Source organism: Chelonia mydas, chromosome 20, assembly GCF_015237465.2.
Source record: "Chelonia mydas isolate rCheMyd1 chromosome 20, rCheMyd1.pri.v2, whole genome shotgun sequence".
NCBI classification, from domain to species: Eukaryota; Metazoa; Chordata; order Testudines; family Cheloniidae; genus Chelonia; species Chelonia mydas.
In genome coordinates, this window is record NC_051260.2 from 14324239 (window position 1) to 14352050 (window position 27812).

At 58.8% G+C, this 27812-nt stretch overlaps 2 protein-coding genes across 8 annotated transcripts in view; one reads left to right on the forward strand and one right to left on the reverse strand.

Moving 5' to 3' along the window:
- Window positions 1–449: 449 nt before the first annotated feature.
- SH2D3A (SH2 domain containing 3A) lies at window positions 450–19182 on the forward strand. 5 transcript variants are annotated; one of them, XM_043532654.1, is made up of 12 exons: window positions 451–662; window positions 4482–4651; window positions 6041–6376; window positions 7113–7241; window positions 7796–8232; window positions 8925–9022; window positions 10117–10703; window positions 12089–12204; window positions 13393–13564; window positions 14265–14376; window positions 15365–15550; window positions 16261–19182. In XM_043532654.1, exons 4-12 carry the CDS (start codon window positions 7134–7136, stop codon window positions 16431–16433), a joined length of 1989 nt encoding a protein of 662 aa, XP_043388589.1. In that variant the 5' UTR covers window positions 451–662; window positions 4482–4651; window positions 6041–6376; window positions 7113–7133; the 3' UTR covers window positions 16434–19182. The 5 variants fall into 5 exon arrangements, with proteins under 5 accessions (XP_043388587.1, XP_043388589.1, XP_037743642.1 ...); XM_043532652.1 differs by lacking the exons at window positions 4482–4651; window positions 6041–6376 and adding an exon at window positions 6847–6972 and having other exon boundaries at window positions 450–662; XM_037887714.2 differs by lacking the exon at window positions 4482–4651.
- A 104-nt stretch (window positions 19183–19286) lies between these two features.
- Window positions 19287–27812, reverse strand: part of TRIP10 (thyroid hormone receptor interactor 10) — a 75364-nt gene continuing 66838 nt past the window's right edge. For all 3 annotated transcript variants that reach the window (XM_037887718.2, XM_037887716.2, XM_037887717.2), the window contains 5 exons: window positions 26166–26275; window positions 24926–25058; window positions 22430–22551; window positions 21938–22068; window positions 19287–21053 (listed from right to left, as the gene is read on the reverse strand). In XM_037887718.2, the coding sequence (XP_037743646.1) occupies window positions 20905–21053; window positions 21938–22068; window positions 22430–22551; window positions 24926–25058; window positions 26166–26275 (645 nt within the window). In that variant the 3' untranslated portion in view covers window positions 19287–20904. The remainder of the gene's footprint in view (window positions 21054–21937; window positions 22069–22429; window positions 22552–24925; window positions 25059–26165; window positions 26276–27812) is intronic.

A 27812-nucleotide genomic window follows, 5' to 3' on the forward strand; every position in this document is an offset into this window, starting at 1 on the left:
CACCCAAAACACACAACCAGACTCACTTTCTCACAGTCACAGAGATGCTCTCAAACTTACACCCACTATCACCCCCAGAATACACAACCCGACTCACCAGCTCAGTCACACAGATACATTCAAACTCACACCCACTAACACACCCATAATACACCAGACTCAGCAACACAAACTCACAGTCACAGAGATACACTCAAACTCACACCCAGAACACACAACCAAACTCACAGTCACACAGATACATTCAAACTCACACCCACCATCACACCCAGAACACACAACCCAACTCACAGGGATACACTCAAACTCACACCCAGAACACACAACCCAACTCACAGCCACAGGGGTACACTCCACCTCACTCCCAGACTCACAAGCGTTCCCCACCTCACATCGTCACCCCCACAGCCCCTCACCGTTGCACGCAGCCCCGCCCACACCCACAGGCTCGCAACCCCCCCGGCTCCGGCGCCCCTGCCTGCTCCCGGGCTCCGCTGCTCCCGGGGGTGGGTCCGGGCCCTGGGCGGAGCCGCTGCCGGGCGCTGGAATGTGCGGAATGGGGAGAGCGGCGAGCCCGGGGCTGGCGGGGACCTGCCGGGGCTGGAGGGAGCCGGAGCCGCGCACGGGACCCCCAAGCGCAGCGCTGCGCCCCAACCGCTCAGGTACGGGAGAGACATTGGACACCCACCCCTGCGCCTGCCCTGGCTGGGGGTGGCCAGGAAGGGGGAGCCCTGCGGGGGGGCGGGGGGTCTGCAGGGGACCCGTTGCTTCTGTTTGGGGGAGCGGCTAGAATCGGGGGGGGGAGGTGTATCCTGGAGGTGAGATCTGGGTGGGTGCCCTGCCCTATAGGAAAGGAAATGAGCCAGATCGGGGTGGGGGACTGCCCGGGAGGTGAGATGCGGGGGGAGGGGACCTTGCCCATAGGAGGAGATCCAGATGGCGGGGGTGTCCTGGAGGTGAGATCTGGCGGGGGGAGCCCTACCCTATAGGAGGTGGCCAGGGTGGGGGGCAGCTATCCAGGGCGTGAGATCTTGAGGGGATGCAGCCCAGTAAGAGGTGGCCAGGATCTGGGAGGGGGGAATCTCCTCTGGGGACCCCTGCCCTGGCAGTGACATGGGAGACGTTCCCACTGGCTCCTGCCCTGATGGGGTACCCAGTTACAGGGGTGGGAGGAGATTTGTTTGCGGGGAGTATGTTAGCAAAGACCTTCTCCCCCACCCCTCAGAGCCTAGGAGGAATCTTATCTCTGTTCCCCACTGCCATTTTTCAGACTGTTTCCCCAGAGAGACTGGAGCTCTCCCTAAATCCCCTGCATACCCTGCCCACACCCCAACACCCTTTGTTTGTTCGTTACCCCCCAACACACACACAAACACACACACACACAACCTACAGCTGGCTTAAAAGCACCACCCCCCTTATCTAGCCCTTGGAAGAGGGGCTTTGGCTGCACGATGATCTGTCTGCGGGCAAGATAATTGGGGGGTGTAGGGGCTGGTTCAGCCCCGACCCCGTGGCAGTCGGAGGGGGACCCTGGATTTACTCTGGGGTATCTGAAATCAGCACGTGGCCAGCATGTGTCCTGCCTATGCTGTGGTCAGGTGGCCCACGGTGCCCACGGAGCCCTGGCAGAGGTGAGTCAACAGGCTTTGCTGGTGGCGGTGGGCCGTGGCTGATCGGAACAAATACACGTGTCACGTCACTTATTTGGGGTGACCGGCTTCCTTCCCCGGCGGTCGTCCAGTCGTTGGTGTCCATTCCCTTTGCCAGTTTTCCTTTTGGCCCCGGGTACATGGGCGTTGCTCCGCGGGAGTTGATGGGGCCAGATCCCCGGCTGGTGTAAACTGGCTCCGCTCCTTTGGAGTCGTGGCTGATTTACACCGGCTGAGTTCCCCGGGGAGTGTGGGAGGAGGATCCAATCCCTGAGCCTGCCTCAGCGCTGGTGGTGTTCCAGCAAACCGGGCCTGCAATGGCCGGGGGCGGGGGGAAGCACGCCAGGGTGGAGGATTTCCTCCCCATTGTGTGGCCGCCCAGCCCTTTGTGTTTGGATTCCCAGGGATGGAGCCACAGGGCCGGGGTTTCCATCTCCTGAGCCGGGCGTGCAGCTCCCGTCCAATGGGGCTGCGCTGGGGGATTAGAACGGTGGTGAGAGCCAGGAAAACTACAGCATCACCAGGCCCCTGCATTGCCGCTCACCTAGTGCCATGGAGTTCAGGGGCCAGGACTCAGGGACTGTCCTGCAGGATCAGGCCAATGGGCCCATCTACCCCGGTATCCTGCCTTCTCCCTCCCCGCCCACACCATGGTGCCAGGTCAGGCCAATGGGAGCATCTAGCTCAGTGTCCTGCCTGCCCCACCCTGGATCAGCTCCATGGACCCATCTAGCTCTGTGTTTCCTCACCCTTGATGGGCCCATTGGTCTGAGCTGTCACAGCCAGCCTGGTATCCTCCCCCCTCCGCCCCCCAGTCCCTGTTGCATTAGATCCAGACAATAGTGTCAATCCGGGGATGTCACTGAAGTGACTCTGGATTTACACCACCCTAGCCGAGGCCAGAGCCCGGCCCTGCGTCTCCCCATTCTCCGTGGAGCTTGGCTGGTGCGCGCGCCTGGCTTAGCTGCTTATTTGGTCTGTCCCACGGATAAAGATCAGGACCCAGCATGTGCCATCATCTCCCTGTGATCTTTTATCTGTCTCTCTAATTCTTTGCTGATGAAGACACCGGGGCTCCGGGTCTGGGCCCAAGAGCTTGGGAGCCGCCCCTCCTTTCATCTCACTTGACTTGCCATTCAGTTTCTTCCCAGGGGGCTTTTGATCTGAATCTCATACCCTTTTAGGAGGAAGCATCTCTGTGGGGGGTTGGCGTGAGCCCTGGAGGGTGGAGACCCAGTGGTGAAAGGTCCTAGTGGGTTGGATGCCCCGTCAGACTGGGCATCCCCTCACGTGAGGCCCCGGAGTTGCCTGTACATCGTAGATTCTTGTATCCCTTGATCAGAGTGATTCAAACCGGCCTGACTCTGAGAGAATTAAGCAGCCTGATTTATTTCGGTTAAGAGGTGACTTGATCAAAGCCTAGAAGCACCTATGCTAGGCAGCTCTGACATTTAGCAGGAAGAGATGCAGCGGCTGGAAGCTGAGGCCAGACAAATTCATGCTGCAAATAAGAATCACATTTTTAACAGTGAGGGGGAATTAGCCGCGGGGGAGGTCATGTCATATCTGGGCTTGTGATTTACAGAGCTGGGAAGCTGCACTGGCTGGCTCTGGTGTAGGGGGCTCAGCCCTTCTGTAGACGGGGGCCTGTCCCTGACCTTGGCAGGAATTTTGTCTTGGCAGCTCTGCTGCAAGGATCAAAGGAAGCAGAGGGCTGGCTGGCTGAGCAGGGGATATAATCAGAGCTCTAACACGGTGCTTTTCACAAGCAGATCTCAAAGCCCTTCACCGTCTTTAATATATTTATCCTCCCAACTCCTCATCTGAGGCAGGACCCTGCTGGTACCCCCATTGTACAAATGGGGAAACTGAGGCTCAGAGAGGCTACGTGATTTGCCGAAGGTCACCCTGGGAGTCTGTGGCAGAGCAGGGATTAGAACGTGGGTCTCCCAAGTTCTAGGCTAGGGCCCAAATTATTGGAACATCGTTCCTCTTGGAGCCTTTTCCTCTCTGATTCCAGCGCAGGTCTGTAGCAGCTGGTGCCCACCCTTGGCAGCTCAGCAGCACCTGTGTTGAATGAACGGGTGGGTCTGAGCCCTGTTCCATATGGGCTTGTGTCCCTCCTGTGGGAACCCACTGTCAAGATTCAGGGGGGCAGAGCATCCTGGCATCTGCAGGATGACGGCCCAGGGGGTGAGTCACCGTCCTTTAGGTCTCCAGGAACAGCCTGAGGTCCAAATTAGGACTGTGGGGTCCTAAATTGCAGGCCATTGTGCCACATGCTTGTGCCCATGTGGGAAAATGCTCCCTCCCAGTCCCACGTGTGAGTGGTGTGGACGGTCGGGTAGCTAATGCATGGGGCTGGGAGTCAAGAGAACGGACCGCTGCCCACACTCAGGGCCTGATCCTAGACCTGTTGCCATCAGCTGCAGAATGCCCACGAGTGGGATCAGGGCTGGAGGTAGAGCTTTTCTGATGCCAGAGCTGGGGGGGGTGGCCCATGCTGCAGCACCCCACAGCTGGAGGTGGGATACCACGGGGACCGGTGCTCTAAGGAAGTCCAGAGATGTCTGGCTGGTGGGTCTTGCTCACCTGCTCAGGGTCAAATTGATCGCCAGATCTGAGGTCGGAGAGGAATTCCCCCCCTGCCCCGGCCCAGATTGGCGGGGACTTGGGAAGTGACGGGATTTGCCACCTTCTGCAGCATGGAGCGTGGAATGCCTGCCGGGGTCACCTGGGCATGTCCCCATGCCCTGATCATTTTGGGCCCCTAGCTTGTCGGGCCGAGGAAGCGGGTTAAACTGCAATCGCTCCTCTTTCGCCCAGCAGGATCCTTGTGCCGGATGGGCCTGTCCTCGTTAATTGCATTCGAGGCAAGCAGACTTTGCGGGCGCCTAGTCCCCTGCGAGGAGGCTTCAGACCAGAATCCCAGTCGGCGGCTGTCTCACGTCATCTAAAGGGGGCAGAGCGTCCGTCCGGCTTGGGTGTGGTACCTGCAGGTGCACAGATGCGCTAAGCCTAGACAGGGGTTCTCAAGCTTTTTCTTTCCGAGCCCCCTTCCCCTCTCCCCCTGCCCCATGCTATACAAATTCCACGGCCCACCTGTGTCACAATGGTTTTTCTGCATATCCAGTAGATTAAAAGCCAGGGCGGAGGTCAGGGGGTAGCAAGCAGGGCAATTGCCCGGGGCCCCACGCCCCACAGGGAAGCCCCCGTGACGCTAAGTTGTTCGGGCCTCGGCTTCAGCCCCAGGTGGTGGGGCTCGGGCTTCGGCTTCCTGCCCTGGGCCCCAGCGAGTTGAACGCCGGCCCCTCTCTGGTTCGTTTTGGCGGGCCCCGCTGAAACCGGCTCGCAGCCCCCCGAGTAGAGAACCACTGCTCTAGGGTTCCCGTCGTGGAGACGCACCCAGGCCACAGGGAAGGACGGTGTTTGGGGCCAAAGGGGCTGGGTGAGCCATGTAGCCGTGGCACCGGGAGCTCAGAGTCTCAGTGACCCACCGAATTTGGGATCCCTCTGCTGCCTCTGTTGTAGAAGTACCAAGGTAGGAAATGTAGGCTACCCCAGCCCTGGCCTCTCCCAGCAGGGGGCGCTGTGGGGAGCGGGGCAGGAGAGCTGGCTGTCGTGGGAGCTCCTGGCTACTCCAGTCCCAGTCTCTCCCAGCAGGCGGCGCTGTGGGGAGCGGGGCAGGAGCGCTGGCTGTGGGGGGAGCTCCTGGCTACTCCAGTCCCAGTCTCTCCCAGCAGGGGGTGCTGTGGGGAGCAGGGCAGGAGCGCTGGCTGTGGGAGGCACTCCAGGCCACTCCAGTCCCAGCCCCTCCCAGCAGGGACTAGGAGCCCCAAGGTGCAGCCCCTAACTGGAGGGACCACAGCTGTGAAGAGTCATGTGACTTATTGGGGGTCTCTGTAAGTAGAAGAGGCTGGGTGTCCGGGGTGGGTGGAGGAGACGGGGTGCTTGTGGGGGCTGGGGGAAGTCACAGCAGGAGCAGGGGCAGGAGTCCAGCAGCAAGGCTAGCAGGGGGTCCTGATCCGAGGGTGACCGAAGCCCTGGGAAAGGACTAGACGGACGTGGGGATCCTGGATCCAAGGGCTGAAGGTGACTGTTTTCTGTTCAGTAAGATGAATTAACCAGGCTCTGGGAGGGCAGTGGGGTGTAGTGGTTGGTGGGGAGACTGGATGAGAACCCAGGAGTCCTAGCTCTGGAAGGGGAGTGCCAGGCGCGCTGGGGAGTAGGACTCCTGCATTATGTTCCCAGTTGCGTGGCCTCTGAGTGCCACCACGGTGAAGGAGGAGGGGAAACTGAGGCACACACGCAACCAGGGTGCAGTGACCTTGTGGGGCAGGGCAAACCCCCAGCTCCTGCAGTGCCCTCTCCCTCTCCTCCGTAAGCAGGAGCGCAGACTCGTATCGAACGGCCCCGTCCCCTGTGCTGAGGGCTCTTGCATGCCAGCCGGTTGGAGCTGCACCACGGGGCCCGCTCGCTGGGCTGGAACTCTTCCGGCCTGCCAGGGTCACGGGCTGCTGGCGGGCTCCCAGTGCCGCTGACTCAGAGCCCAGGCATCCCAAGGTGTGCTCGGCGTCTGATAACCTGCCTAGGCAAGGAGCTGCGTGAACCGGAAGGAACCGCCCCGAGCAGGCAGTCCGGAGGAGCCAGCGTTGGGACAGGAGGATCTGATCCCGAGGACTAGACTCCTCCGGGTCCGGGTGAACAGCCAGGCTCCTCGCAGGGTAAAGGGATCGGAGAGGGTTACATGCCTCGGCTGCTTTTGGCACTTTGCTCTTTCCACTCCCCCCCGTCTTAACGTCTTCCCCTCGTCTTCCCGCTCTTTGCACAGCCATCCCGGGCCCCACCCGCAACGTTAGTGGTGATCTGACCGTAGGTTCTAGAGCAGTAGTTCTCAGGAAACCACGGGGGGGCCATGGAGTTTTTATAGCATGTTGGGGAGGCCTCACAAAGGAAAAAGTTGAGAACCCCTGGTCTAGAGGCCCCGATCGGGATTGGCTCCCCCTGCCCCCCGCCATCGGGCTGGGTGCTGTGCAGGCCCCAGTTGAGACTGGGGATGCCCCGGCCATGCCGGGTGCTGCTCAGCCCTGAAGAGCGTCTCTGCCCTGAAGAGCTCACAGACTAAAGAGACGCAGCGAGAGGAAGGATTGGTATCCTGCATTTTACCATTTTGTCTATTTCTCGTTGTCTGCAGCGTCCGGCACAGCGGGGCCCTGATCTCAACGGGGGCATGGACATGCAGGGGGTGGGACTCGGTGACCTCCTGTGGTCCCTTCCAACCCGAATAGTCTGAGATTCTATGACACTGCCCTGTCCTGAGGTCAGAGGCTGGGAGAGATCAGGCTGCGTGGGTCTGGGGGGGGTGGGCTGGAAGGTCAGAGTCCGGGGGCGGGGGGGGGGCACTAAACCAGTTGCTGGGAGGAAGATGTTGCTGCTGACCTGTGACCCTTTGCCGCCCAGGAGGCCTACGCAGAGGTGACCATGGAGTTGGCCAAGGAGAAGCTCAGGAAGGAGCTGGAGGAGGAGCTGAAGCTCAGCACGGAGGAGCTGCGGAGCCACGCATGGTACCACGGCTGCCTGCCACGGGAGGTACCCACGATTCCGATCTATTAGGCGTATTATGGTAGTGCCCAGAGGCCCCAGCTGAGGTCAGGCCCCATTGCCCTGGCTGCGGCATAGATCCCATGGAGCTCAGTCCCACCAGCCCAGGAGACTCGGTATCCCTGGTTTACGGAGGGGGACCCAGAAGTGCAGGGAGGGGAAGTGACTTGGCCAAGGTCACGCAGAAAGTCAGTGAAAGAGCCAGGAATGGAACCCAGGAGTCCTGACTCCCAGCTCCCTCTCTCCCGGCTCTAACCACTTGACCCCGCTCCCCTCCCAGAGCCAGAAATGGAAAGCAGGAGTCCTGACTCCCAGCCCCCGCTCTAACCACTAGACCCCGCTCCCCTCCCAGAGCCAGGAATGAAACCCAGGAGTCCTGACTCCCAGCCCCCGCTCTAACCACTAGACCCCGCTCCCCTCCCAGAGCCAGGAATGGAACCCAGGAGTCCTGACTCCCAGCCTCCCCCCCCCCCCCCCCCCCGCTCTAACCACTAGTCCCGCTGCCTGCCATCCCCACCAGTGAACAGCCCTTGTCTCCCCAGGAGGCCGAGTCCCTGCTGGGGGAGGACGGGGATTTCCTGATCCGGGACTCAGGCTCCAGCCAGGGGGACTATGTGCTGTCCTGCCGCTGGCTGGGCGAGACCCTGCACTTCAAGATCATCCGGGTGGTGCTGCGCCCTCGCCAGGGCTACTCCCGCACCCTCTTCCAGTTTGAGCAGGACCAGTTTGACAACGTGCCGGCCCTGGTGCGCTTCTACGTGGGCAACTGCAAGCCCGTCTCGGAGACCTCGGGCGCCGTGGTCTCTCGGCCCGTCAACCGGGACGTGCCGCTGCGCTGGCTGCAAGAGCGCTACGGGGCCACCGGCCAGCCCCGTCTGGACGAGCAGGCGCCGGCCGAGGGGGACGCGGCTCCTGCCCACAGACTCGGCCACCACAGACTCACCGCTGGGGAGATGCCGACAGAGGGGAACCTGCTCCGGTGAGCGCTGGGATGGGAAATGGCACTGGTTAGAGCTGGGGCTGGGAGTCCGGACTCCTGGGTTCTCCGCTCAATTCCAGGAGGGAAGTGGGGTCTAGTGGTTAGAGCCAGGGAAGGGCAGGGAGTCAGGACGCCTGGGTTTGGTTCCCAGCTCTGGGAGGGGAGTTGGGGGGGGGGGGGTTTGTGGGTTTGAGCAGGGAGGACTTGGAGTCAGGACTCCTGGGTTCTATTCCCGCTGTACCATAGAGTCACAATGTGACCTCGGGGGAAGCCCGTTCCCCTTTCCTTGCCTCAGTTTTCCCATCAGTGAAGTGGGTCTTCTGATCTTCTCACCTGGAGATGGGTTGTGATGCTAAATTCCTTGCTAAGCGCTTTCCGAACCCAGGGGGATAGGGGCTGCCCTGATTATTAACCCTGTGTCTGCCAAACTGCCCCCCCTGCTGTGGGCTGGGTCTCAAAGGCCGGTCCCTGGTGCCGTGCGTGACTCACACGAGTGACTCGGGCTCCAAACTGGCTTCCCCACGAATGATCACGTTCCATGAAGTTGCCCAGCCCTGGCACAGAGGGCAGGATCCCCGATCCAACAGCTGGGCACATTACTCCGGCATCCCCTTCATTCTGGGCGTGGGCCCTTTGCAGCTTGGGGCTCTGCAGCGGCCTGGGGCTCACGGTGTCGCCGCTTCTCCCTGCAGGGTGAAAGACAGGAGCGGGAGCCAGCCCACCGGGCTGGATCAGCTGGGCCGGCGCCCCCTGCTCTACACTGCGCAGTCAGACAGTAACCTGCCGACAGGTGCGTGGTAGCTGGGGCTGGAGGGCAAAGGCTGCCTCCACTGGGGGGAGGGGTATTAACCCCTTCCGCCACCTGGGGGGGTACAGGGCAGGGGTTGGTTTGGCTGCTACCTTCAATGCAGTTCATCTGGATTTACGCCGGTGTAACAGGATTTGTGCAGCCTCCTAGTGCAATGCTCCCAGGTGGTACCGTAATGCACCTAATAGATAATGTACAGTGCCTAGCACGCTCCTGGTCCATGAGCGGGGCTCCTAGGTGCTACCATAATGCATCTATTAGATGCCTTAATATGCAGAAGGTTTAAAACAAACAAAAGGAAGTATTTTTTCACACAACACACAGTTAACCTGTGGAACTCCTTGCCGGAGAATGGTGTGAAGGCCAAGACTATAACAGGGTTAAAAAAAGAACTAGATAAGTTCATGGAGGGTAGGTCCATCAATGGCTATTAGCCAGGATGGGCAGGGATGGTGTCCCTAGCCTCTGTTTGCCAGAAGCTGGGAATGGGCAACAGGGGATGGATCATGTGATGATTCCCTGTTCTGTTCATTCCCACTGGGGCACCTGGCATTGGCCGCTGTCAGAAGACAGGATACTGGGATAGATTGACCTTTGGTCTGACCCAGTGTGGCCGTTCTTATGTATAATGTACAGCGCCTAGCACACTCCTGGTCCACGAGCAGGGCGCCTAGGCACTACCATAATACATCTAATAGATAATGTACAGTTCCTAGCACAACAAGGTTCTGGACCATGACAAGGGCTCCCAGGCATTACCGTAATACACCAAATAACGGACTCCTTACAAGCCAGATCCTCAAGCTGGTGTAAATTTGCATCTCTCCATTGACTCCAATGGAGCGATAGCCCATTTCTGCCAGCTGGGGATCTGGCCCTGCTGCATATCACCATCGCTCTTATTGCCACCCCGCTGCTTTCACGCCGGTGTAACTCCCCTGTCCCTAGGGGAGCGACTCCGGATTCACACCAGTCCTGGCTGAGATCAGAACCAGGCTCTGTGGGAACCATGTGTCCGGCTGCTCCGCTCCCAGGGTCACGGGCTCCTTCTGACATGGTCCCGTCTCCTTCTGCAGGCAGCCCGGAAGCTCCAGCCGGCACCCAGGAATGGAGCAAGCTCCCGCCCCCCTCGCCCGTCTTCCGCACTGGCAGCGACCCCGTGCTGCGGCCCCCCGCCCCCCGGTGCCTGGACCTCGAGGGGGGTGCAGCCCTGAGCGGCTCGGAGGGGCAGCTGCACTCCAAGGCTCCCCCCAAGCCCCTGCGGGCCCCTTCCATGCTGGTGAGTGACGCCCCCCAGGAGCAGCCCAGCACCTACTGCGAGCTGGTGCCCAAAGCCCCGGCCGGCCTGAGGAGCCACGTGGCTCGGCTGCACACCGAGGAGAAGTGGCGTGGCCGGGCCCGGGCCACGGACACGGCCTTCGGCTTCCTCGAGGACGAGGGGGTGCCGCTCCCCCGGCCACGCCACTACGAGGAGGAGATGGGGGACTTTGTGCGCCCCCTACTGGAGACAGCCTCCTCCTTCCAGCCCCACAGCTTCCCCTCGCTCCTCCTGCCCCCCGACAACAAGCCCCTGGAACCCGGCGCCCTCAAACGGCTCAAGGACCTCTTCACCCGGCATGACTGCCGGACCATGGCCCTGCATGTCCTCTACATGGACTGTCTGGTAAGGGGGAGCTGGGAGCCAGGATTCCTGGGTTCTATCCCTAGCTCTGAGAAGGGAGTGGGGTGTAGTGGTTAGAGCAGGAGGGTGCTGGGAGCTAGGACTCCTGGATTCTGTCCCCAGCTCTCAGAGGGGACTGGGGTCTAATAGGGGGGCAGGGTGCCAGGATTCCTGGGTTCCAGTCCCAGCTCTATTGCCAACTCACTATGCAACTATGGCCTGTGCCTCAGTTTCCCCCATCTGTATGGTGAGGGGGATGATAGTGCCCTCCAGGGCAGTGGGGTGCGGGGAGGTGAGCTGGTTGTGAGGCTTTGAGATCCTTTTTGTGGAAGACCCCACAGAGCCATAGAATTTAAGGCCAGACAGGATCATTGGCCTGGATATCACGGGCTACCAGCGCCACGGTAGCCAGTGACACCCAGCACCCAGACACTGAACCCGACCGGCATGGGTAAGTGGGTGGCATTACCCCCTGCCTCTAACAGCCCTGGACCCCTCGACCCCCTGGGAATGCAGTCGGACCCTGGGGGTAAAAACTGGCCACTGGGGTCTGTGCACTTGTACCCCAGCCATGCCCAGCGGCTGCTCCGCTCTCCCCCGGGAGAAGCTCGTGGGGCTTGTTATCCTGCGCGGGTGGCCCCATCTCATACCTCTCCAGCCCAATTAATAGAGAGCTCCTCTCCTCTCACGCCCCAGCCCCACCCGTGGTCCTCACTCTCCCCCCTCCAAGCCCCCTCCATTGGACTGGCCCTTCCCAGAGCTGAGACCTTGCCAGCTTAGCGAAGCTGCAGCCTGTGGGTAGAAAGGGTTAAATATTGAGGGGAGGGGGGGATTGCTGGGGGGGGCAGGGGATCTCGGGGGGCTATGGAACTGTCCCCACCCCCACCATAAGGGGAATGGGTAGGAGCCCCATAGCTCCGATGGGAAGCAGCCCTGGAGAACAGGAAGTAGGAGATTGGGGTAGTTATAGCGGGTTGGGGTCGGCACTGCCTGTGGGGGGAGAGCGCCCCCTCCTGAGCCCCCCGCCCTGTTCCTTTGTAGCACAGCACCCTCTAGCATAACTGTGTGGGGAGAGCGCCCCCTACTGATCCCCACTCCCTGCAGCCCAGCGATCCTGGAGATGAGTAGGGGGTGGCTTATGGACCGACGGGGACCCACCCTCCCTGGTCTTTGCATGGGCCTGCTTAAGCCTGGCTGGGGGTACTGCTCGCTCCCCAGCGAATGTGGAATGGGGGGATTGGAGTATCCATGGGCTCTCAGTGTAATAAGACAAGCCCCTGTCCCTTGGGGGACCCAGTGACCTCGCTCCCCCCCCGCCGGCAGGAGGGTCCCTTTGTCCCGGCAGATCTCGGGCCCTCACCCCTGCGCTTGTTTGTTGCTTGCACCAGGTTGGCAGGATCACCAGGGTGCCCAGGGAGCAACAGCAGGCGATGGGGGTAAGCTCGGGTCTGGAGCTGATCACCCTGCCTCACGGGCACCAGCTGCGCCTGGACCTGTTGGAAAGGTACCGGCCTGGAGGAGCAGGGTGTGGGGATGGAGGCTGCGGGATGAGGTGTAGCAGTGTTGAACTGCGGCTGCCTCTGGGTGAGGGCGCGAGGGTAGCACAACAGCTCAGCAGGATTTGCACTGGCAGGAGGAGGAGCTGGAGTCTAGTGAAAGCCGCGGGGGACAGTTAGAATAAAACGTGGCCGGGGCATGGCTGGGTAAAGCCCTTTACTGACCACAGAATAGGTTAAGACTGCACTTAAGGGCTCGTCTGCATGAACATTTAGTTTGCGGCAAGCTAGGGTGGGAGCCTACCCCCCCTCCCCCCGGCCTGCACGCTCTGTCCCTGTGCACCCAGGTGACGTGCGACATGCAGTACCAGCTTGTGAATGTGCTTTGAAACACGACTGGATCAACGCACACTTCCAGTGGGCATCAGCCGGGGGGCTGGTGGTGGGGGGCAGTTCACACCCCTGGGTGCCAGAGTTATAGGTGTGTAGCGGAGCCCAGATCTTAGAGCGTGGCCGGCTGGGGTAAGTCCCCAGCCCCAGCTTGCTGGGGACTAAATGTTTGTGTAGACAAGCTCGGGGCCTCCGGTGAAAGATGGCAGAGCGCCTCCTAGCACTGCAGTGTGGTACTGAGGTCTGCACTGGCTGCCAGGGGGAGGGCGCCCCCTGCTGAAAGCCCCACTCACTGCAGCAGACCCCAATAGCACCACGCTGGGGCATTCGGATCTGCGCGGGCTTAGAGCATGTCTACGCTACACGCCCTACGGCTGCAACGTGGCCCCCCCCCCGGCACGACAGAAGGGGTTTTTCCCATCGCCAAGCCACCCCCTCCAGCGGCTGTAACTAGGGCAACGGAAGAATTCTTCTGTCACCCTAGGGTGTTTGCACTGGGGCTTAGCTTGGCTTATCTAGATCATAGGGGGAATGGAGGGGGGATTAATTTCTTACACGTAGGCGGTTAACCTATGTTTTAAGTGGAGACCAGAGCTCAGCGGGGAGCGCTCCCCCTCCTGAGCCCCTCCCCACGTTACGCAGGGCGTGTTTCCCTTGCAGGTCTCCCATTTGACACACGCCCAAGCCCAGACCTGCTTAGCTTGCCCCAGGTAACGCCAGCCTCCCTTGAGCAGCTACAGTCCCACCGCCCGCCCTGCTAGCGAGCGGTAGGGCTCAGCCCCTTGCGGTGTCTCTGCCCCTTCCAGGCACCATCTCATGGCCCTGGGCATCACGGTGGACATCCTGGGCTGCACAGGGGGCGTGGCGGAGCGAGCCGCCACCCTGCACAAGATCGTCCAGCTGGCCGTGGAGCTGAAGGGCTCGGCCGGGGACCTGTTTGCTCTGTCGGCCGTGATGAAGGGCCTGCAGCTGCCCCAGGTGAGGGGTGAGCCGGGGGGGGGGGGTGACTTAGCTCCTGCTCCCCATGGAGGCCGGCCCTGGCCCCAGCCTGTAAGGCAGCCTTGATGAGGCCGACAGAGAGGGATGGTTCGGGCTGGCCCATAGAGAGGGGCGTATGGAATTGTCTCCTCACGGGATGGGCTGTGAGCCCTGGAGCTTGGGTGGTTGGATGGAGCCCTGGGGAAAAAGACGGGAGGGAGCAGAACTGCCTTGGTCCCCATTAGTGGGGAGGAGAGGGAGGGTTACGGGGAGGTAACGTGTTAATGGACTAGGGAGACCTGTGACCTTGGACAAGTCGCTTCGCCTCTCTGGGCCTCAGTTTCCCCTGCCCGCACTGTGCGTGTTCACAGTGAGCTGTGCAGGGCAAGGACTGCCTATGGGTCTGTACAGCACCCAGCCCACGGGGGAGACCCCGATCTCAGCCAGCACCTGAGCAACACCTGGCACCAGGTGGCCCCGACCTTGGTCAGTTGGTCTGTGCAGTGCCCGGTCCAGTCTTGAGTCGCTCCATCGTAATGGGATCCAATAGGCCTTGATCTACCCCTAAGGAACGGGACCCCCATCCATCTGGCGAGCGGCCAGCGTCTGGTCCACGACGCTTGCCCCAAGGCATGGCACCCACCGTAGCCCGCCCCCCAATGTCTCACTCCTGTCCCTGCCCCCGCCCCCCACTCTGCAGGTTGCGCGGCTGGATCAGACATGGCAGAAGCTGCGGCAGAGCCACACCGAGAGCGCCATCGCCTTCGAGAAGGACCTCAAGCCCTTCGTGAAACGCCTCAACCGGGGGGAAGGTGAAGCATGGCCCGCTGGGTGCCCAGTCCGTAGACCTGAGAGGGGATGGAACAAGCTGGGGAGGGATCTGCCTGGGCAAGGAGGGGACATGGTGGGAGCATCATGGGGGTGAATCTCGCCCCGGGAAGAGAGGGCTGCAGGGGGTGGCTGACACCTGGAGAGGTGGGAATTAGGCTGGGGCAGGGGGGTATGGACGGATGGCCTCACCTGGGCTTGTGTGCCACCAGCCTGGGCTGGCTCAAAGCCAGGCCCCCTTCCCCCACCTCTGATGCCAAATGGTGCAGGTCCCCTAAATGTGCTGCTCTTCCCCCCCCACCCCGCAAATACCCTTTTATGCCAGAGCCCTGGCCCAGTCCAGGAGGATGGTTTTCCCAGTGGTTAGAGTGCTGGCCTGAGACTAGGAAAAACCAGCTTCAAGTCCCGGCTCTGCTCCAGTATCCTGGTGGACAAATCACATAGGCCCTCTGTGCCTCAGTTTCCCCATCTGTACAATGGGGATGAGAGCCCTGCCTCTCTGGGGGTGGTGAGGATAAATGCATTAATGACAGCGAGGTGCCCAGCTGCTAGGGTGGTGAGTGCCAGGTCAGTACCTAAGCTAGAGTGGACACCCTTCTTTCTGTCCATGCGGGGGAAGAGGATTCCTGTCTCAAATGGGGTCCGATCCTCTTCTTCTCCCAGCATCCCCTGCACTAAGCCTCAGTGCTGGCCATGGATCCACCCTTTACACCAGGGCTGCATTTCACCCTCCATGGCCAGTCCTCCTTACTCTAGCCCCAGCCTGCAACAGCAAAGCATCATTCAGGTAGAAGGGAGAGAATCAGACCCTCCCCCCCAGGCCCCATACTGACTAACGCTAGGTGTGACGGGTGATGGCTGGAAGCATCTACAATCACGTGGGAGGGCGCGGGTGCCTGGCCTCCAAGGCACAGGCTGGATACGCGACCCTGCTTGGAGGTGGCTCTCTGACCCCTTGTCCCCCTACTGCAGGGAACTCCTCCCCTGGAGAGGTCGCCGTCCCTCACCTCCTGCCTCTCATCAGCCTCATGGAAGGGGAGCAGCTCTGGGACGACCACGAGGAGAGCTGCGACCTCCTCTTACGGACGCTGGAGTCCGCCCGCTCCATCGCCACCAGCGCCGGGGCGTACAAAGCCACCGCAGAGGCCAAGCTCCAGGGTAGGGCTGCAGGGAGCCCTGTCTATCTATTGGGGCAGGCTGAAGGTTTTCCAGAGCCTCAGTGGAGTTGTAGTTCGGTTACCTCGTCATGCTCCCTATTGTCTCTGGGCTGCGTTCCCCAGCTGGACTACATCTCCCATGATGCCCCCCTGACCTGGGACTCCCATGATGCCATTGCTTCACTGCACCATGAAGTGATGCTGTAGTGAATCATGGGAGATGTAGTCCAACGAGGGAGCCCTGCCCCTAGAGGTGGTGGTGGATATGCGGCCACTGCACTGCAACTCCCACAAGGCAGGGCCGAGGCAGATCCAAACAGTAATATTCTCAAACCCAGCTGTGATGGAAATGGTTTGAGTAGCCCCAGTGGATGTAGAACTCGGTCTCGCCTTCAGTAAAGCCAGTTCTTAGTCCCCAGGCCTGCGATTACACAAACAGCATAGGAAGCTGGGGGAGGGATAACTCAGTGGTTTGAGCATTGGCCTGCTAAACCCAGGGTTGTGAGTTCAATCCTTGAGGGGGCCATTTAGGGATCTGGGGCAAAAATTGGGGCTTGATCCTGCTTTGAGCAGGGGGTTGGACTAGATGACCTCCTGAGGTCCCTTCCAACCCTGATCCTCTGATTCTCTATGAAGGAATGAGCCAGAGCTCCAGCCCCAGCCCTCCTGCACCTCTCAGCCCTTCCCTGGTATCTTCTCTCCTCTTGCTAGGATTCCAAGCCACGCCGGAGCTCCTCGAAGCTTTCCAAACCGAGTTTGCACTCCGCTTATTCTGGGGCAGCAAAGGAGCGGCCGCGGACCGGGCCGAGCGCTACAGGAAATTTGACGCCATCCTCACGGTGCTGTCCCAGAAACTAGAACCAGCGAGGAAAACGGAGCCCTGAGTTTCCTCCACGGCCACGGCCCAGCCCACGAACAATGGCTTGCAGAGCTAAGACAGGATGGAGGAACGACAGCGCCCCACTGCCTGGAGATCTCTCCCCTAGCCTGGCCGCCAGTGCCGGTAGCAGGATGGGGGCAGGGGAACGAGCCCGAGCCCAAAAGCCTCCCGGGCCCCACCGCTGCAGAGGACGGTGGGGGGGGGTTACAGAGATTTCAGCAGCTTATGCCCAGGCAGTATTCTACCAGCCCCCGTCGCCCGCCCCGCTGCTGGAGGCGGCTGCTCCGTGTGCAGAAGCTTGCGGGAGTGAGGAGGATTGGTGGACCCATTGCACCCACGGCTTTTTAAATGCAAAATGCCACTGCAGCTGCAGCTTCCCCCGCCTCTTTGCCGGCGTGGGAGGGTGTGAGATGGTGAAAGGGAGCAAAGGAGCAGGGGGGATTCCCCCGCCCAGCAAAGTGTGTGTGGGAGGGGTGGTGGTTGTAGCAATAGTAATAAACCAAAGCCTTCCAGCTGGTTTTGGTAACGGCTGCAAAGGGTTGCTCCAGGCCCTGGGGTGCTGCAGTTACGCAGGGGCGGCAATGCAGGGCTCTGGCAGAGGGGGGCGAAGTTGCAGCCTGGGGCAAGTTGGAGTGGTGCAGGAGGAGCGGGGCTAGAACTCTCAGCCTGGGGCTTGAGGGCTGTTGCCTTTCCCAGGACAGGGCAGGGCGGTAGACACCCATTGGGCCCTTCACCCCCATTCAGGGGGTGCCCTAGCCTGAAGGGGGATCCACACCCTGCCACCTTAGAATGACCACTGGAGGCTTAGAGGACGTTAAAAATCTCTGCCCCTACCCCCTCCTCCCCTGAAATGAAGCGGTTTTGTGCTGCCCTCAATGCATTGGGGGAGCTCCTCTGAGCGGGGGTGGCAGGGGGGCTGTTATCTCTGCCCCAGAGGTGAAGAATTGCCTAATGGTTACAGCAGGAGACACCTGGGTTCAGCAGCCAGTCCTGGCAGGAAGCACCCTGCAGCAGCAGGAGCAGAAGGGGTGAAGACCCAGGAGAGGCTGGCCAGGAGTTAGACTAGGACCCTCGTAGCGTCCCCACCCCCACCCCGGTCCCCCAACCTGAGCCCAACACGCTCCTCAGCCGAGGGGAAGTGAAACCAGACAATACACCACAGAGGGGAACAGTCCGAGCCAGGCTGTGGCATCCCCCCCAAGTCTATGCTCATGTGAGGGGAACCAGCTTGAGCTGGTGCCCCCCCCCCCCCCCCGAGTCTATGCTCATGTGAGGGGAACCAGCTTGAGTTGGTGCCCCCCCCCCGCCCCCAGTCTATGCTCATGTGAGGGGAACCAGCTTGAGGCGGTGCCTGTCCAATGCCCTAAGGAGCGGCTGACCAGGAGAGTTATGCCCATGAGAGCCTAAGCTGGGAATTTAAAAGGAGGGTAGTTACAATGGGGCTTAGCCCTGTGTGGATGCTCTGAACTCAGGCCAAGCCCTTGTCTATGGGGGAAGCCATACCACTCCAAGTGAGGGTGTGAATTTAAGCCCCCTGCTCTCTGTAAACCAATGCACACTCCAGCTCAACTAAACTGCTCTTCCATTCATGGGGCCCCCTCTCTTCCCCACATCCACTGTGGAGTAAGAAGGGGGGTGGCTAGAGACAGCACAAGTGTGACTGGCCCCCTGCTCTACTCTAGCAAAAATTAGCAATTGAAATGTTTCCTCTAACACACTATTGAGAACTTCCGAATGGAAGTAAAAGTACCATGTCCCTGACGGGGAAACTGAGACAGGCCTATAGTCACACAGCAAAATCAACGGAAGGCAAAGATAGGACTCCACACCTACTTGAGCCCATGCCCCTCCTACAGCTGAGAATAGAACCCAGGAGTCCGGACTCCCAGTCCCACTCCTCCCCTGGGCCTAGCCCTGCTAATGGAACCCAGGAGTCCTGGTGGCCAATTCCCCCTACTCTAAACCCACTAGCACCCTGTGAGGGCACCTGTGTTCTGGTCTGCCACGGCGCAGCTGGGGGGTTGTCACTGCCTCTGTTTCCCCAAGTGAAAAACAGGGATAATTGTTCCTTAGCTCTGTCCTCACTGAAAAACCAGGATGCATTTCTACTGCCGGGTAGCCGCAGGAGGGCTGGACATCGCATTAGCAGACAGGGTAATTTACCTCACGCGAGGTAGTCCAGAACAACCCTCCAAAGCTGGGGCTGGCCTCAACTAGCTACATAGCATTTAAAAGCTTCCCGGGCCACATCCCCATCCAGGCTCTCCAGCACATGAGCAAAAAAGAAGCGCCCTTAACTCGTGAGCCAACACACTGACGCAAGGCGGAGGTCCAGGGAAGAGCGGGCGTAGCCTCGGAAACCTTAAGCCCCTCCGTAGTTTGTAGCTGGACCTGCTAGGACCTGGGAACACTAGACCCTGCCTCGGCCACACGAGAGCGTCCTCACCTGTATTAGAATCCCTCAGGGTTTGTCTTCGCAGTACAGCTGCATCGCTGTAGTACTGGAGTGAAAACGCTCCTCTCCCGCCGGGAGAAACTCTCCCATCAACAGAGCGCCGTGTACACAGGGGGATAAGTTGGTATAACTGCATTGCTCAGGGGTGTGGATTTTTCACACCCCCTAGATCGACAGAGGGGGCATGGTGTAGACCTCGCCTTAGTGAGGACGAGGACTGGCTGCCTGGCCCCCGGGCCACCACAATGGGGTCCTGCTCTCAGCTGGGGGGCTTCTAGACAGGACAGTAACCTACACAACTAGCCGCGCCCCTCTCCCTAAGAGCAGGGTGGGCTAGGTGGCGCTGGAATAGGGACGAACCGCTCTGCTCCCCTCCCACGGCCGAAACAAACCGAGGCCACAGAGTCTGTACCGTTTTTATAAACTTCTTAAAAACTGCACTGGGGAAGGGAGAGAGAGAAATCAACTATTTACATAAAGTGTAAAAGGCACCAGGCTGCAGTGGAAATACATTCTATGGCTCGGGGGCCACGGGCTCCGGCACAGCGACCCCCCCCCCCCACTTCTCAGAACGGGAGGGGAGACAGGATCTGCCCCTTCCCCCCTCCGTAGGGTGAACAGACGCCAAGACCACTGGGACATTTACACTTATGTTACGGGTTAACTGAGGCATAGGCTAAAACGAGCAGTAATTGGTCACTGTATAAAAGGCTAATATATTAGAGTCCTCTAAAAAAAAAATTACACACAAGGGGTGGGCTGCAGCGCGGACCCCTGGGCTCCCCCCAGCGAGATCAGCCCCCCCACCCCACCCCCCAGGGGACAGATTCATTTATGCAGCAGGCACTTTATGCATATTTTCCCCCCCTTGGCTGGGGGGGTTTTGGAGTCTGGGGAATAAAGTGCATGTCATGGCCCCAGCGGCGGAAGGGGAAGTGGGCTGGAGCTCGGCCAACACTCGAGCTGGTGGCATGAGCTGCAACGGGCACTCGCTCCCCCCCAGGGCCAGGTGAATTGAGACCCACGGGCCCTGGCAGAGAATGGCCGGAGGTTCAGGCCCGGGGGCTCCCGGCCGGCTGGCACCTCTGTTCCATTAACATCTCGGCTGGGGCCAGTCTAAGCGGGGAGCCACAGGTCCTGGGTTCAAATCCCAGAAAGGAAACAACTGACCCAGGATTGAGGTTCGGCATGCTGCTTAACATGCACCTGGAAGACGCCCAGATGCCAGGGTGATGAACGTGGAAGAATCGATGCACTTTCTATTCCATAAGCCCCCCCCCAATGGGCTCTGCCCATCACACCCACACTGAGCCCGGATTCCTTTGCCCTAAACTAGCAGGAGGCGGTGCAGCTCCCTTCACCCCAGGAGACCTCATGCACCCCCCACTCCCCACAGGAGGAAACAACAGGCTCCTATGAGCCCCACCCAGGAGGGGGTGGGGGGTAGCATGGGAACCATGTCCCCATTGAGTATAGAGGGATGGAATCTGAACCATACCCCCTTGTGGACACAGGGATTATTGCAGCCACCCCCCTGGGGGAAATGTGGGGTTCACAGCCCAGGTGCTTAAGAGCAGGGGAGAAGGCGGGGTGCAGCAGATGCTTTTAGGGGGAGGTTGAGTTACTCACTCACTCACGAGGAACTGACAGAGGGGGCACAGTATGGGAGTATGCGGGGCAGCAGCCAGAAACCCAGTCCACCCCTCCCCCCAGCACCCACTGCGACCTCCCCCCGCAAGCCGAGAGGCCGTGCTGAAATGTGAAATGCCACAGAGCTGGGGCTTGGACAGAGGGGTTGGGGGGGGGGTTCTCCTTCCCCTCACAGGCGATCTACTTTGCAAGCGGGCACCACTGCTTGCCCACGAGGGCCACTCGTCTATGCAGGGCCAGGGGCCGCTTCCATGCCTGTACCCATGAGTCCCAACCCCCGGGCTCCAGCAGCGCTGCTCCAATCCCCGCCGCCCCCCCTGCAGCTCCACGAGCCAGCTGCCGCTCTCCAGCCGGGCGGGGAGGCCCGAGCTCAGTTCAGGGTGACCCGCAGGTAGGATGTCGGCACGTAGCCCTCATCGCCTTTGCTCCTCCGCACACGGGTCCAGCCGTCGCCTTTGTCCTCCTCCATCAGGCTCAGCTCCTCCCCCTCCGTCATGGAGATGGTGCCTTCGCTGGAACCTGGGGGGAGAGGGAGGGAGGAAGGGGGTGGGGGAAATCCAGGCAACGGGGTGAGAAGAATCGCTCGTTTCAGAGCTCAGCTAGGTTCCCCTCCCTCATCCCTGTGAAGGGAAAAGGGCCCGCATGTTAGAGCTCCCAGAAGCCCTGGGGGATCACACCTGCAGCAATAGGCCTGGGGGTGGAAGTTTCCACTGGAAGACATGGGTGAATGACACAGACCCTAAATGACCCTTCCTTGTCCCCCATTAGCCAGGAAATATCCCAGTGGACAGCAGTTAGAGGGAAACTTATGCCAAACCCCTACCTGGGGGTGTGGACCAAACAGGGGGTTGGAGATGTAGCCTGCTTGGCGGTGAAGGCTCCAACCCCTAAGCGGAGTTTGAACTCAAGGCCTTTCAGTATTAAAACCTTTCAGTAGGTTCCTACTGTTTGACCTAAAGGAGGAGCTCTGTTAGCAGCCAGCACTAGTAAGACTGTTATCCTCATTGCGCACCAGTCACTGGGGTGTGGAGGGAGGGGGAAGTGGCAAAGGATGGTTAAAAAATTTCCAGCAGAAAATTGGTTTTTGACTAAATGAGATTTTTCAGGTCAAGTAACTGCTTCCCATGGAAATGTCCATTTTCTGTTGAAAAATTACCCAAAAAGCAGAATATTTTTTATGAGGAAATGCTGCCATGATGCCTCATGGGAGTCATGGATCAGGTGTGCCTCATTCTCCTTTCTGGGCCCAACTCCCAAGCGGGACTTCATTTCCCATGATGCACCATGGCCCAAGACTCCCATAATGCACTGCTTTCTCAGTCAAAGAGGGGCAAGACCCTGGTGAATCATGGGAGATGTAGTCCACCCTGGGACCCTGGCTCTGAAGTGTCTTGGGCGAGTACCTTCAAACTGGTACATGGCCACACAGGTGCCGATGGGCGAGGCCAGGTCCTCCTCGAAGTCCTCATCAAACTCTGTGTAGATTGGCTGGTTCAGGGCATCTTGGCTGTCGTCAGAGTGGGTGGCATCAGGGCTGAGGGGGGAATGACACAGGGTGAGCGGTTGTTTCTGGGGGGTAGCTCCAGCCACAGGGAGTCCAGTGTGGCTGTTCAGAAGAAGGAGTGTGGTCTAGTGGTTAGAGCGGGGGTGGCGGGCTAAATTCTAATCCCCATTCTGGGAGCGGTGCAGGATCTAGTGATGAGAACAGGGAGCTAAGGAGCCAGGACTCCTGGGTTCTGTTCAATGAAAAAAATCCTTCCCTGGAGAGACAGACGGCACCCGGCCCAGAGATCCCAAACCACACATGCGGATGAGGATTCAGCAGCACCCACACCTGGGTATTACGGCTGCCTGCTCCCTCTAGCTCCTGGAGGCAGGACATTTCACCTCCTCACCTGTCCTTCTCGTGGGAGCCGTTGTTGTTCAGGGTGGTGGCGTGGTCCAGGTGACGGCTCTGTCTCAGGATGCTGTCCGGCCGGTTACTCAGCATTCTGCTCTCGGCTTCGGCCAGCCATGACTGGGAGGCGCGGGGGAGAAAGAGAGAGGTTCAAGCATTTCATTCCTGCCTCCCCACAGCAGAGATGGCTCGCACACGGGGGCAAGCGTCTTCATTCACATGGGGCTTCCTTCTCTGCTCCTAGGCCTAGTCCCCTGGCAGGGCATGCCCCTCAGCAGCTGTCCCGCTGTGCGGTCTTGGCCCCATCCCTGCCCTCACACTATCTACAGACCCAGTCCTCGGCCAGGCAGTCAGGTGCTTTTCCAGAGCAGCTGCAAGTACCCCGATGGTCAGTTCTGCTCCAGGCTTCACGCAGTCTTTGGGCTCCCCATATTTTGTCTTGCCCGGCCCACCCCGCCCCCAGTGTAAGGTAGTGCAAAATCAGAGCTCAGAACCCAGGAGTCTTGGCTCCCTGCTCTAACCACTAGACCCCCATTCCTCCATGGCGGTGCTAGGCGTAAGCAGACTAAGCAAATGCTTAGGGCCCCAAACGGCTCAAGGGGGACCCGCTTTAGTAATACCCCCAAAATACCATTCACCTTATTTAACAAGCTTATCAGTAATGCGTGTTGGTATATGTGTTATGGAAATACCATTCGTAGTTTTAGCAGGTGGGTGAGGGGCAATGGGGGGGTCCCCCCCTGCCCAAAATATTCCTGTTGAGGGCCCCCAATGGGCTAGCACCGCCTCTGCCACTTCCTACAGAGCTGCAAACAGAACCCAGGAGTCCTGCCTCCCAGCGAGTTTGATACTGGAGTGGGCAGGATGGGATTGTAGCTGAGACATGGGCTATGTATGCACTGTAGGAACAGGACACACCCAAGAGGGTCTGAATCACCGGAGGAAGGGGCGGGGGAAGGTGCCACGACCTATGCTTTTATCAGGTTATGCAAACCCAGCCGACTCATTCATAAAATATACCAGTGGCCGAGAGTAACTTCCTTAGCGAATAAGGAAACTGGGCAGAGCCTTTTAACAGGATTGTCTAGTGAAACGTTCGTCGCTTGAGAAAGAGAAAGCGACTGAAGGCCCAGGTTGTTTCTATGAATGAAACAATACTGGACACTGGGTTACACACATGATTCACCCCAGAATAACTTAGGCCTGACTCAGCTGCTCATAAATCAAACCAGCAGCCTTTGAGTCATAAGGACACCTAACCTGAGAACCAATGCGGTCGTGACACCATTATTTGTAGGGTCTCTGCCTGGTTTAAGATATTTTCTCTTTTGACATTATTCATATTGTGGGTAATGCCTAGGAGCCTCAGTCATGACCCAGGTCTCCGTTGTGCTAGGTGCTGTACATTTATTAGGTGTATTACGGTAGTGCCTAGGCACCCCAGTCATGGTCTAGGTCTCCACTGTGCTAGGTGCTGTACGAACACAGAACAAGATGCTAGTCCTTGCCCCAAATAGCTTCTAATCTGAGTGGGACCCCATTACACCTTAGAGAAGTAGGATGGTGCAGCAGATAGGGTACTAGCCTAGGACTTAAGTCCCAGGTTCAAGTCCCTGCTCTGCCACAGACTTCCTGTGTGACCCTGGGCAAGTCACTTAGCTTCTCCGTGCCTCAGTCTCCCCATCTGTACAATGGGGATAACAGCTTTGTCCTGGGAGGATAAATACACTAGAAATGGTGCGATGCTCAGCTGCAACTGTGACGGGGACCAGATAAGGACCTAAAATACTTAGAATCTCTCAGTAAGACAATGGACAATGAGTGGACCTGGAGCAAGTTGTGCTGGGGACCAGACAGTTTTGACCATGTATTTATGTCGGTTAGGGGTGTGAATTTTTACATTCTTATTGCAATATACAAATGCTTTTGCCAATATCGCTTATTTTGCTTGGAGACCCAGCAGACGCTACCCCACCGAAAGCGCTCCTCTGCCACTACAAACTGCGTCAACTGCATCTACACTAAGAGTAGGCTTCCTAGCGTCCGCTTGCTAGCGTAGGTGAGGCCTTAACAAATGCAGAGTAGCGTGGCCTAGTGGATAGAACACTTAGCCAGGGACTCAGGAGATCTAGGTTTTATTCCCAGCTCCGACACAGGCCTGCTGGGTCAGCCTGGGCAAGTCACTTCCCCGGTGTTTTGCCTCAGTTTCCCCCCCTGTAACATGGGGATAACGCAGCTCCACAGACGAAAAGCACTCAAGAAGAGTGAGGTGCTGTTACAGGGTTCGGCCACTAGAGGGCGATAAAGACCTCCCTTATGGCTTTACCGCACTTTGAACCGGTCCAAAGGAAGGACTGGCCGGACACACGGGGCATCACGTGTGTCTGGAGCCACAGATGGCAGGACAGCAGAGCCGGATGCGTGGATTCCCAAAGGGGCCTGGGGAGCGTGTCAGAGGTAACCCCACCCCGTGACCCCCGCACTCCCCCCTTACCTCGTACTTCTGGATTTCTAGGCGCAGCTTCTCGATGTTGCTAAGGGTCTCCGAGATCTTTGGCTCCAGGCTAGCGGGGTCGCCCATCTGGGGCGTCTTCTGGTACACGTCCTTCATCTTGTTTAAGGCATCTCTGGGGGGAAGCGGGGGGGGGGAAAGAGTTTGGGGAAGGAATTTAAAGGGACAGCACACACAAAATTTCTGCCTTCTGGCAAAGAGATTTGAATGCAAATTGTAGGATGAAAACTGATTGGTTCCCTCCCTTTATATTCTCCTGCATATAGAGAGAACAAGGGGAAGGAGTTCTTCCTAACAGATAGGGCACTGGACTAGGAGCTACATAACATCAGAATGGCCTCACTGGGTCAGCCCAATGGTCCATCTTGCCCAGTATCTGGTCTTCCGACAATGGCCAACGCCCAATGTTTCACAGGCAGTGAACAGGACAGGCAATTATCGAGTGATTAAACCCGTCATCCGCTTCCAGCAAGCAGAGGCTAGGGATGCCCAGAGCATGGGGTTGCGTCCCTGACCATCTTGACTAATAGCCATGGATGGACTTATCCTCCAGGAACTTATCTAGTTCTTTTTTGAGCCCTGTTTAGTTGTGGCCTTCACAACATCCTCTGGCAAGGAGTTCTGCAGGTTGACTGTGCGTTGCGTGAAGAAGCACTTCCTTTTGTTTGTTTTAAACCTGCTGCCTAGTTCTTGTGTTATGAGGAGTAAATAACACTTCCCTAGTCACTTTCTCCGCACTAGTCAGGATTTTATAGACCTCTATCACACTCCCCCTTAGTCTCTTTTCAATTACTGGCTGTGCCCCGACCTGGGGGAAATCATTTCTCCTCCTCCTGTTTTCCCATCCTACCCTGGTCTATTTAGACTGTAGACAAACTGGGGCAGGGACTGGCTCTCACAATGCACGTCCAGCGCCTGGCACAATGGGGCCGCCCATCTCGCTTGGGTTCACTGTACAATGATTATTTGAAGGGGCGATTACAGTGCAAGCGCACACGCCATGTGGAAATAGCATTTCCCTATTGTGCGCAATCTACAGAACTCACTGCAGCAGGAGGCCAGACTGTGGATAAACCCTCAGGGACTAAGAGCCTGGAGAAGGGAGGGGTGGTGCATTGTGGGAGTCCCTGTCCATGAAGCCTCATGGAAGATGTAGTCCAGCAGGTGAGCTGCCACCAGAGAAGGAGAACAAAGACAGGAGGCACCCAAAAGGCACTTGTACCTCTGGTCGATTTCCTTCTGCAGCTCCCGGTTCCTCTCCTCAATCTTCTGCTGCAGCTTTTTCCTCCTCTGCTCTGGCGGCAAGTGGCTGAAATCTTCCGTGATCACAGGCTGGCGGCGGGAAGGGGAAGAAAAGGATACATCAGTTCCCTTCATGATGAAACACCCCCCACCCCCGTGGCCCCCGACTCCTTCACACCATGGGTTGCAGGGGCTGCCGACAGCCCCTGCCCTGACTTGCAAGACGCTGGCCAGTGCCAGGGGAACGTGCGTGTCCCTCTCTGAGGGCCCGGGCCTCCTCAGCCTTCACTGGTCACTGGGAGAGCTCGGTACCTAGCAGGATCGGGACAGCCCTTGGAAGCAGGGCAAGAGGCCGTTCTGCAGCAGTGGCTGGGATCCGGAGATCTAGAGTTGTGCAGCGAAGAGCGCTTGGCACCTAGCTGTCAGGGAGACACCGGCCACGGCCCTGCAGCTTTACACCAACGCGGACCGGATCTCGGCCTCCACCAGCAGCACGGAGGGTTAAGATCCCGGTTCTCTCCGGCTGCAGAACCCTCAGCCCGTGGAGGAGGGGACAGCTCACAGCATCCGCCCCAGCAGTTCCAGCTACGGGGGAAACCCAGCACTGAGCTGGGACTCAGGAGACCCGGGTGGCCTCTGGCAAGTCACTTGGTGGACAGGCCTTGGACAGCGGCGTGCAGTGCTACAGCCCCGCGTAACCAGGCCCAGGCAGAGCAAAGATCAGCCCATCAAGGTCAGGTCCTCGGAAGCATCAGGCGCTGCTCGAGATGCTACTAGCTGGACCGTGGTCCGGCCTGGCAACACTTTTATTCACACGACAAAGTTACTCAGTTGGAGAGCAAGTAATTTCCACCCCTTGCCGAGGCAGCACCAAGCAAAGGCATCTGATTTTTTTTATTTTTAAAAAGCGAAACACACTGGGATCCTGGCACAATAACCACGTGCCCTCAGCCTGGCAGAGTCAGGGCCCCCCCGCGGCATGGAGGGTGAAAGCCATGTGGGCAAGCCCTGGTTTGTGGAGGTGCTCCTATGTCCTGGGAATACCGGAGGTGGCGGGGGGAGAGGGAGAGAGGAGATGAGAAATTGGCTGCTGGATTGGGTCTTTGGTCTCCTGCCTTGCAATGGTTTATTTAGAACAGGAAACGGTTTGATGTTGACTGGGGCTTGACCCCACCCCCACAGAGTCTGTACCCCAAGCAGCAAATGCAGCTTCCTAACAGGAGAAGGCAACAGAAGGGAAGCCTGGAAAGCAAGGGATGGCTTGGGGTTTGATGTGGCTCAGGAGCGGAGGCTGCAAATGCTCCTGGCTGGGGGATGCAAAAGGGGAAGCTCCTGGTTCGGACGGGCAGAACAAGGTGGAATATGGTGCTGTGAGGGGCAGGCGAAGGGCTGGGCTAGGAAGACTGGAAGGAAGGCGCGTGTCTGGGGAGCCGATGTTTTTGAAATGGGTGGAAGCACTGACTGCTGTACCATGCAAGGGAGGCTGGAGCTACGTGGAAAAGAGCGAGAACATGGGGGTTTAAGAAGTGACCAGTAAAATAAGAAATAATTGGGTGCATGCTGGGGCTAGGTGAAAATTCCCATGGAAACTGAATTTTTATGGGAAAAACTTGGATTTGGGGATTTT

Coding starts and splice junctions, on each gene's coding strand:
- SH2D3A (XM_043532652.1), top strand. CDS start 6,952: ATGACACTGCCCTGTCCTGAG. Junction 7,242..7,795: donor ACGGCTGCCTGCCACGGGAG/GTACCCACGATT, acceptor TTGTCTCCCCAG/GAGGCCGAGTCCCTGCTGGG. Junction 12,205..13,392: donor CGCCTGGACCTGTTGGAAAG/GTACCGGCCTGG, acceptor TGCCCCTTCCAG/GCACCATCTCATGGCCCTGG.